Genomic DNA, 11,151 nt, shown 5'->3' with positions numbered 1-11,151 from the left:
AAGTATATATTTTTGGACATAGGGGTAGTTTGATAAATTTGAAACTTCCAAGGGCATTCTAGTAAATAGACAAACTTCCAAGGGTATCCTGGTACTTTTCCCTTTTCTTCATATTTTAGTTCATGCATAACTGGTGAACAAGTAATTCATTTGCCCTTCCTAGTTTGATCTTTAAAAACATATATGCTGAGATATACATATAGTTCCTATGCAAAATCAAAGCAAAGAAAACACCACAAAAGAATATACAAATTAAGAATATTAATACATGTGAGGATCCATAAAGAAATATATATATGGTACAAGGCATATGCAACGTGAGGATTCGTTAGAGTGAATGTATGTCACTCTTTGTTAGCATTAATTTTCCACCTCTTATCTCTAAAGATTAAGGTACATATCCATCCATACAAAGGTTGTCAAGCTCCTTTATGGCCTCCTCGACATCCTCGAGGTCTGAAAAGGAGGAAAGTAAGACCTGATCTACCACAGCATCAGGAATAACTCCACTTTCCAGCATCTCTTTATAAAGACCTATACACTTCTGATATTGTCGTTTCCGGGCAAATGCCCCTATACGTGATGTCCATGTCCAAACATTAGGTTTCAAACCTCTATCTACCATTCTCAAGAAATAACTCTCTACTTTATTCAAGTAACCTCCCTTTGAATAGCTATTAATAATGATGTTATACGTAGCCATATCCACTTGACAAAAACCTTCTTCCATGCTTCGGTATAGTTCTTCCATTTGGGTATAGTTTCCAGAATGGCCATAAGCATTAAGCAAGCCATTCAGGATAAAGATGTCTGGATATAATCCATGTGTCTCCATCTGAAGGATAAGATTTTCAGCCTCCTTTACATTTCCAGATTGACCAAATGCTGCCAATAAAAGCATATGGGATTTTATACTTGGCACAAAGCCCGCATGCTTCATCTTATAAAACCATACTTTTGCATCTGAAAAAAGTTGAAATTTGGATCAAAACAGTGAGTTGATGTCCTCTAAATTTCATCACACTAAAATACCCTTGTTTTCAAAACTTACCAGAATGGTTATAAATTTTCAAAAATTACAAACTTCCCTACTACAGGGAGGGTTTTTCCTGTAATGTTTCAAATTTTAGGCATATATTATTTATTGTTTTGCACTATTATCATATTACTAAAAGCACATGAAAAAAGTAAAGAAGATATTTACGTTTGATTTGTTTAACTTTCATCCGTATTTATCTATCTCAATCACTAAAAAAACATACCTTCAACAAATCCAGCCTTTCCAAATGCATCTATCAATATGTCAAAAGAGGCTCTATCTGGGTCACAATTCATATGATGCATTGTATGAAACACTTCGAGGGCCGCCAAGGGTAATCTGGCTTGACTAAAAACCAAAAAAAGGATTTTAGCACAATTGTATAAAAAAATTGGAAATTTACCACTGCATTGTATTAAACGATAGAAATCTAGCACTAAAAGAGACAATACCTGTATGCTTCTAAAAGGGCATTGTAAGCATACACATCTGGGTCAAATCCGGATACTTGCAATGCTTCAAATACCTCCTCTACTTTAATACAAATCCCTGCTTTTGCATAGGCTTGCATTAGAGCTGTGTATGTACATATATTTGGGGAACATCTTGCAGCATCCATTTTAAAGAAGACTCTTTCTGCCATTCTATAATTTCCAGCCTGTATTATACAAGATTTGAATAAGCAAAAACCTTGGAAAATGTTCTTATCTACAAGATCAAAATGTTATGATTTCCTGGATCATGTTTATACTCCAAAGCATCTCTATTGGAGATGAGTGATTCCTAAATCACATTAATCTTGATCCAATTCATCTTCTGAATATGAAAGGAAGTGATACACTTCACTTCAATAAGGAAACAAATTTCATTTAAATGCATCAAAACTTTAATGTAATAGGAATTTTATAGAAGCTTCATCACCTCTTTCGATGTGATATTGAGTTTAATAAGTAAGAAACTTTTAAACATCTCAGCTTACTAGGTGTCATCCATTCCCTACAAGACTATACACTCATTATTAATTAATTGAACCACATTCAATTGTACCTAAGATATTCCACTCTGTGCATGTGCAATTGAAGATAATGAGCATGTTTATGGCAAAAGCTGGTCCTCTTTTCTCTCATGCAGCTCTCTGTTATGAAGGTTTGTTTACACCTTCCTCGCCATTCATGTTTCATGCTTAAACTTAGCTTTCCCCTGCTTTGGGAGGATAAAAAATGAAGGAAAAAATTCTCATTTTTAGAACAAGCATATTAAATATGAGACTGTATGTAGAGGCGGAGATCTCACTGAATAATCTCTTGCTTTTACATTATATTGCAGATTACAGTTGGGCCAGACTTCTTTTTCTGTTTTTCTAATGACAAAACTGCATTACTATAGATGAAACCATACAAAAAGAAGTCTTTGAATGGTATGATATACAAAAAACCACTGAGGACTATAATGCCATTTTGGAAGATCCATCTGGCGTGCAAAGAACATGGACAAACACTCAAAATTTGAAGAAATGGATATGGGTTTTATTTTCGCCATAAATGTGAATGAGAAATCTTGTGTAGTTGCAAAATGTTGGTTCTTAATAATGCTCATTTGCAACATTAATGTAATGGTTTTTGACATGATACCATCTCTCTTCATCATAGATATCAAAAGATACAGATGTTGCAAGATCAATTTTGCAAATTCGATTCAAACAGTCACAGTATGATGACAAGAAAATGACATATGAGCACAGTTAAGGAAAATGTGCATTTTAACTAGCTTGAAACCATATTCGGACTTGAATGCAGTCATATTATGATGACAAGAAAATGGCACATGAGCACAATAAAGGAAAAAGTGTATTTTAACTAGCTTGAAACTATAACCGGACTTGAATGCTCATTATATATCTTCACAAGGAATCTGCAATGGTTCGGTTTCCGCTTAACCAGTTTGGCATTGTCCAAGCCAAACAGGTCAAGGCTTAACTGGCGTGGGGGAGTTCAAACTTGAACCAAACTATGAACTGGTTAAGCCGAACCAAACTGAAACCTAAACGGGTTATTGATTATTTGTTTACTTTTTACTTTTTTTTCTTTTTCTCTCAGTTTTTCAGACAGTCGGGATGTGACCCCTTTATTTCTCTCTCGTATACCTGACATAAAAGAGTTCACTATATCTGGTAGACCTATTGGCTTGGCAGCAGATCATGCCTATCTACGCTTCAAGGTAAAGGATGAATGCACAGGGGATGTATATGCTAAGGAGAGTGGGCTGGCTAAGTACCGATTTACTCACGAGACAATTGATGTGAATAGTTGTGGAGTATACACTGCATGTTAGATTTGGATCCTTTCACACCCCTTGATGAAGTTACCCAAGGATTGTCAAAATCCTTGCATAAAGCAACCACAAATGCCTTTCCTCAAATCCCCCCAAACTTGGTAGAGTAATACAAAATAGTTGGTATGATGAGGAATGTCGTGATACAAGGAGATGCTTGCAGTGTGAAGTAACTCGGGGCATTTACACACACACAAGGGAGAGCAACCTTCCAACGCCTCATAAAGAAGAAGAAGAGATTGTATTTAGCTAAATTTGAAGATCATTTGTATCGCTTGTTTCTAAGACAGGAAAGTAAAAGAGCATGGAAAATGTTTAATGAGAGGCAACCCACCACACAAGTGACCTCATCTCAAGTGTGGCATGAATATGCAAAGGTCCTATATGATATCCCGGGGCAACCTCCTCTTCCCCACCCACATGGCTCGCACCCACATGAATCCACCTTTTTAACTACACAAAATGTAAGAAATGCCATTGATCGGTTAAAATTAGGGAGGCTCAGATCATGATGGATTGGTTGGTGAGCACTTTATCTATGCCCTTGACACCTTGCTCCCATTGCTAGCACACATCTTTAATAGAGCCATGTGTGAAGGCTTCCCTACTAGATGGACTCAGCATAGCATTGTGCCAATTCTCAAGAGTGCCCCATGACACCAAAGAACTATAGGACAATCATGATTGGCCATTACTTGGCTAAACTATATGGCTCAATTCTAGAATCAGAATTGAGTACATGGGCAGAGCAGAATGGCTGCCGTTCAGCTGGACAGGCAGGCTTTCAGAAGGGGTTCACAACTTTGGATCACATATTGACCCTCCGAGCCCTTATCGAGGAGGGCAGAGCCCATAATAAGAGGATTTATTGCTGCTTTGTGGATTTCTGAAAAGCCTTTGACACTGCCATGTGTTCAGCTTATGCAATGGCTAGAAGCCCTTGGTGTTCCTACAGATATGCAATGGGGAATCTATGCACTCTATGAATCCGTGTCAAGAAACGTGGGATCTTCCAAGGGTTTGTCAGAGGCGGTGGCTAGCACAATCGGGGTGAAGCAAGGATGCCCATTATCACCCACTCTCTTTGGTTTCTATATAGATGAGGTATCACAGTACATAGAGAGATTCAGGGGTTCAGAAGCATGCCTAGCAGGTATATCTATAAAATATTACCATATGCCAATGATATTGTGCTGATTTCTGACTCTCCTGAGGGACTACAAAGACATCTAAATATCTTTAAACTATTTTGTACGGACAAAGGTTTGTCAGAGGCGGTGGCTAGCACAATCGGAGTGAAGCAAGGATGCCCATTATCACCCTCTCTTTGGTCTCTATATAGATGAGGTGTCACAGTACATAGAGAGATTCAGGGGTTCAGAAGCATGCCTAGCAGGTATATCTATAAAATATTACCATATATTGTGCTGATTTCTGACTCTCCTGAGGGACTAAAACGACATTAAATATCTTTAAACTATTTTGTACGGACAAAGGTTTGTCAATAAACATGAATAAAATTAAAGTGATGGTGTTTAACACCATTCAAGCATGCGTAATAAGATCAGAACTGGAATTCTTCATGGGAGAGGAAAAGGTGGAATACACACGCTCATACACATACCTAGGAGTAACATTTACAGGGCCTAGGTTCTCCTTACGGGAGGCTGCTTGTGCTACTTGGGAATTTGGGAGTAAACTTCGAAAGGCATTTCCAAACTTGTCCATTGAAAACAATGGCAGATCCTTCAAGGGGGATGCTAAGCTATGACCAAAAATATCATCAGGCCATTCTAAGATGTTCTCGGGTGGGTGTTGACACATAACCTTACGTTGTGAGGGAAAAGGGGTGGACACGCATAGTAACCCTTAGACATAGGGGCTACTATAAGGGCATGTCATGGTTGAGAGGACAAGCCTTATCACACATCACACCATGCATTTCATTAATAATCATCACCATCGTCTTCTTCTTCATGACACATCTCTTCTTCGAAGGTAAAGCTCACAACTAGGTCGTGACAAATACTCGTACATGTTCCGTAGTTACAAGCATCACTGAATTATGCACAAAAACACCACCAATCATGCTTAACTCAATTGCCCAAATCGAACGAAAAAAATCCTACAAGTTTAATATGATAGTTTAGGCATATATATTTAATAATTCATCAAACAATTACAAGAACTTTAGCTGTCCTTATATCTTCAATAAATGTAGTAAAACGACAGTATATGATGTCTTTGTGAATGTGCTTCCTAATCATAAAACTGCACCAGGTTTTCGACGCATGCTCCAAAAATAGGTGGTTAAGGTTGACACAACAGAATCTAAGCCACGTAGGTATACCAAACACGATCACATAAAAAATTATTGGATCACTATACCTTTCCATAGATGTTGATCATTTGTGTAAAGGTATTTGCAGTTGGTCGTAACTTTGATTTAGCTATACGTTGGAAGAATTGCTCTGCCTTTGCAACTTCTCCAGCCCTCCCCAAAAATTCTAGGAGTGTATTGAAGGTTGCTATTCCTATAAATCACAAAATATGTCCATCAATGAGCATGATACTGTAAAGCTAGGTTACTTTTAGGGATGTTCATTATGTAATTGAGAAGGTTTTTTGGAATGACTTGAATCCATACAAAGTTCATGCTTATAGCACAGCATCTCAGCCATTATCAAGGGATGAATGAGAACTTCATGATACTTTTCTGTAAATTCTAATCAAAATTGAGCTATAAATCCCTTTTTCAAATTTCACCTATAGCGCCAATTAAGTACACAAGCCCCCATTCTCATCCCTTAAATAACATACTTCTCCACTAATTTTAATTCCCATATAAAATAAGTGATGATACTATATACAATGCATGAGGTCCTATGAATGACAGTTATAATAAACTTACACATCCACAGAAATTTTTGCACAGCTCATGTTTTTATGTGATCATTGAGTCTCAAATGTATGCATGAAATCATCACAAACATTTTAACAGTGAAATTTTTAAATCGTTTTTCAGTCAACAGAAATTTTTTCCTGTATCATATGATACCAGGATTTAGAAGAAAACACAATTTAGCTTTAAAATTAGAATGCAAGCAATAATAAAAATGTAAAAGGAGGTAGCATATGCTCCAAGCCAAACAGCCTAATTACAAGAATAGCATGATGCATAAGTTACCAGGTTCATAGCCAAGCCTTTGCATTAGAAAGAAAACGCTCTCTGCTTTATGCGTCAATCCAGCATTACCATATGCGCGTATAAGCACATTGAAAGTATCTTCATTAGGAAGACATCTACAGTTTCGCATAAGTTGGAAAATTCTCTCTGTCTCGAGGAATTGATTGCTCCTTCCATATGCGTCCATAAGAATATTAAAGCACAAAATATCGGGGTGAAATTTGGTGCTTTTAAGTATCCACTCACACATCTGTATTCAATGTAAATCAGTTGTAAACAAATGGTTAATAACCAATTATATGTAATAGAAACTAAGGCCAAAAATACACCTACAAGTTGAAGCTAGTGAGCTTTCTTTCTAGGAATGGGTTGTCTTAAATGCAGCATACATGTTGAATAAGTTACTAATTCATTTGCTGTTATCCCCCCCTCCCCTCCTACACACAAACATAAACAAAGTGCTTATATGAGTGTCTCATTGAAGGAATCAATATGTTTGTATCTCCACACTCTAGCCTCTGTGTTATGTACCATGTTTATGATTTTTGGGCATTACTTGGACTACTTTATATTCAACTATATGTCATGTGCATTCGAGCTTTATAAATCTTTGTTATTTTGAGCTGTTGAGGATATTTCACAGAAGTACTTTATATATGCCTCGTGATTTGCTTAATACTAAAAATTGGAGGTCACAAGATTCTACTTCTTTCATTTGTGTATTCAAATCTTATTTCATTAATAAAATCAAGTATTTGTGCTATTTAGCACTCATTTCAAACATTGTATCTGAATGTCTCAAGATTGTACCTGGAACATCAATGCATCACATAATAACACAAGCATATTAACCACAAAAGTAAATTTAAGGAATCAAATTACCATTATTGATCTTCCCCAATCATGATCACGTTTTAGTTGCACAATTACATTTATAATGTCATCCCATGTATCATGACTAGGAGCACTCATGTCCAATATGCTCCAAATTGCATCTGCATCAGATTCTCGTCTTACCAACCTTAGAAGGGCGAATGCTCTTGGACTTAAAACCAGCGGCACACTATTGTCCACAAGATCACTGCCCTGAATCCAACCTTTACCTTTCCTTGCACCACCTATAATTAGATATATTCTCTCTCAATTTCTCTCTTCGGTTAACTCTCATGAACATCTAACTACACACATCTAAGAAGTGTACTAAGTCATACTCATATCATTTCTTTCATTGTTCTCATAGAAGCATCCCTCTCTCTCCCTGTGCCCAAATCTCATTGTTTTGGTCTTCACTCAATTTGGCTTTCTGGTCTAGTATAGGAGAAAAAAGTATGCCTAGTGCTGGGGATGGTCCCATCCTCGTTTGGAGTTCTTGAAAGTTAGTACAACCTTGCAGGAATTCCTGAAAACGATCTCTAATGATCCCAAGTGTGAGGCATTCCAAAGTCACATGCCCTTCTGTTTCTAGTACATTGGACAGCATACGTCACACATTCTCTTTTTCAGCTCAATATTCAGTCAGCCCCATTTTCTATTTTGAATGAGTGTAAGTGTGTGCGATCAGTGTCATAGGACGCCTTGCCCCTATTAGGCATGGACATGAAATTGTTGAAGGTATGAGATTCATCAGCCTATCATTCAATCTTTTAACAATCTTTTTCCCTGACATATTTCATTTGAACGTGAAAGAATGGGCTCTTTTTGTTCCATATCTGGGTTCAAAATTTCATTAATTTACTAGATGACATTGCAGAATGTAGGAGATGAACCCATGACCTTCTGGCCTCTGTGAGGCAACCTAACCACATTGGCTACATCTGTAAGTGTTTGACCTCCGAAGATAACAAACTCAATCTATCTAAAGCATGTGTCAGGGTTCCTCTTCTCTCTGACCTCTCTTCCTTGATGTCCTTTTCCGAATGGGGTAATGTTTGAATTTCTTTATTTTTAAAAGAGGCTCTGTCTCATCTTTTTTTCCCGTTGGATTCTCCATATCCATGTTGACGAGACATGAGCTGATGATTCCACTTCCTTTTCTTCTACTTCTGCCATAAAATATCTCTTCGAATGAGATAAGAACATGCGGTTGATTCCTCCGAGCTGTCACAAAACTAAAAACCAGAAAAAGAAAACTTGAATTCGAAGCAAACAAATAACATTAATCCATCTGTAACTCTATCTCTCACCATTCGTCTCTTGCACCCTGATTCGAGGTTATGACTGGTTTCAGTGGAAGGGACTGCATATCCTCCTCCTCCTCCTCCTCCTCCTTCCCTGCCTCCTAATGAATGACATGGAACAACAGAAAAAAAATATCTCTATCTCATCCCACTGCATAATTGTGATGCAAGGCAAACAAAGGTCGCGGGTTCAAGTCCGACTCTCCAAAGCTTGTGCACAATCACATGGTGTAGACTTAAGAGGTCCTAAGATCAAAGCGAATCGAATCGTGGCCTCTCTCTCTCTCTCTCTCTCTCTCTCAAGTCCTACTCTTTCACCAACACCATATGCTCGCTCGTTACGTGTTGTGGATGCGGACAACTTTCGTCCGTCATCGAAGATTTTAGTTGTTAAACGCTTATCACTCGTCGATGTGGACAACTTCGCATGCCCTTGTCACTAATAGTTTCATTCGCCCTCTCTGTATATATCTAGAAGGTTGCGAGTGTATGGACAAGGGTTTATAGCCTCTCCCTCCACTAACATAACAAATACATCGGCTCTCCTTTCCTTTACACATCTATTATAGTTTACTCATAATTCTGCCATGCTAAATCAAATAGTTTGAATAAGTATTTAGTGGGTTTTTGTCTAAACCAGAGATTGGCATATTTAATTCCACTAACGACAAAAGGGTATTTATACTATCTTCAAATATTGGGTCGTCATTTCCCAATAGGTTCGTTATTGGTTTTTGTCATAGGTCGAATTAGTGTGAGAATTATATAGAAGGAGAGAAATGTGACGGTGTAAACCATCCAAGAGGTGTAGGCACTAATGGAGGTACATTAAAGAGGAGAGTAGAAAGTCGATGGTTGTGGGGAAGGTTAAGGGGAAGTCATTTTGAGAAATACGTTTGCGTTATTTTTTTATTGGATGATAGTTTATGTGTGGATGAAGAAACATGTGTTGGATGGATGGAGTTGTAAAAAAACTAATTGATGTAAGGTACGAGGTTGAAGATGTAGAGAAATTGTTGAGGAATTTAAATCACAATGAACAAACAATGCTGATAATACGAATCACACCAGGATGCGAGAAAGACAAGTTTAACAATGGTGCATAGAGATTTACGTGGAAACCCTAAAACGGGGAAAACCACGGGAACAGAGCTTCACTAAGTACAGTGGATATACAATACCGAATGTTATAACACTCTCTCGAGTGGACCAGCCACGCAAGGCTCTTCACGTCTATTGGTACTCAGACAGCTATGGCACGGCTCACGCTTCTCTCTCTCACGCTCTCTTGTGTTTTTCCACTTCTTTTGTTCCTACACCCATTATCTTCTATTCATCATCATGTTCACTTGAAGTTTGCCCTAGTTACATATATACTTACGCAAGTTTCTGGCTATTTACATACCTAGCCCTCATGGGGCGCTCATTCAGACTATTTACAATATATAGTCTCCCGAGTTGGCTATATACATGATTCTGGTTTCGGCCTCGACTGTCCCTCATCAACTCGGCTCCTGTTTTTCGACTGTCGGCCTTTCCAAACAGTTGGATCTTCCTCCCACTAGAGGGACAAATTCCCAACAGAAGAGAGCTTGAGAAACTTTGTGAGTGTAGAGAGATTAGAACGAGAGGTTTCTTCATGGGGAGAATTTTCCTCCATGGGGGTTTTTCACTTCTTCCCCATTCTTTATTGACTCCAACTTTTACATGTACATTAATATGCGATTTCTTAGCTTCCTTATCCATCCCACTAGATGTAACTTCACCCATGACCATATATGACAACTAAATGTACAATATGACACTCTTTTGCTTCATTTCCCTCTCCTCCAATATGATTGTGTAATGACCTTATATTGGCATTCAATTAGAAATTTCCTCAGTTGATCATGATTAAAATAATGACATGCATAAGTCTCCCAATCAAGCTTAAAGCAAAGTTGTGTCATTCCAATCATATTTATACACACCCATTTAGGACCTTAAAGATTTGTGTTCCATAACATGTAAAATTTATATTTGTTCAAAGAATTCACTTGAGGAGTGTAAAGAATCGAGTGCAATTCTATGCAACAGAATAAATTAGAGATGTATGTTATGTGTGTGTGAAAGAGGAGAGAGGAGAGACACAAGATAGATAGGAAAATAGAAATACTTAAGATGGATGTATGTATTAGGAAGTGGAGAACAACTACAACAATATGTATATTACAAAGGAGATTAACCAACACATTACAAAGTAGGAGGGTGCTTTATATAAGGTCGCCCTCTCTCTACACTCTCTCACTAAAACGCCCACTCTCTCTCTAGAACCTTGGGGAATGTGGAGAATCATTAGTTTATGGGGAATATAGAACTCATTAGTTATATGTCATAGAATATGATTCTATGACACATAGTTAATGTGTAGAAAGTAG

General features: G+C 37.6%; 1 protein-coding gene across 3 annotated transcripts; it reads right to left on the bottom strand.

Annotated features, from left to right (window-relative positions):
- Nucleotides 1–238: 238 nt before the first annotated feature.
- LOC147856014 (Tetratricopeptide repeat (TPR)-like superfamily protein) lies at nt 239–8,815 on the bottom strand. 3 transcript variants are annotated; one of them, XM_087329691.1, is made up of 8 exons: nt 8,741–8,815; nt 8,448–8,665; nt 7,440–7,675; nt 6,558–6,807; nt 5,759–5,904; nt 1,492–1,697; nt 1,263–1,387; nt 239–963 (listed from the first exon to the last, which is right to left on the bottom strand). In XM_087329691.1, exons 1-8 carry the CDS (start codon nt 8,797–8,799, stop codon nt 389–391), a joined length of 1,815 nt encoding a protein of 604 aa, XP_087185817.1. In that variant the 5' UTR covers nt 8,800–8,815; the 3' UTR covers nt 239–388. The 3 variants fall into 3 exon arrangements, with proteins under 3 accessions (XP_087185817.1, XP_087185819.1, XP_087185818.1); XM_087329693.1 differs by lacking the exon at nt 8,741–8,815 and having other exon boundaries at nt 8,331–8,459; XM_087329692.1 differs by lacking the exons at nt 8,448–8,665; nt 8,741–8,815 and adding an exon at nt 7,769–8,316.
- Nucleotides 8,816–11,151: the final 2,336 nt, after the last annotated feature.

Source organism: Azolla caroliniana, unplaced genomic scaffold, assembly GCF_043228905.1.
Source record: "Azolla caroliniana isolate FFs.n. ecotype wild unplaced genomic scaffold, voAzoCaro1.0.p SCAF_13, whole genome shotgun sequence".
Classification (NCBI taxonomy): Eukaryota; Viridiplantae; Streptophyta; class Polypodiopsida; order Salviniales; family Salviniaceae; genus Azolla; species Azolla caroliniana.
This window is presented reverse-complemented; position numbering and strand designations above follow the sequence as displayed.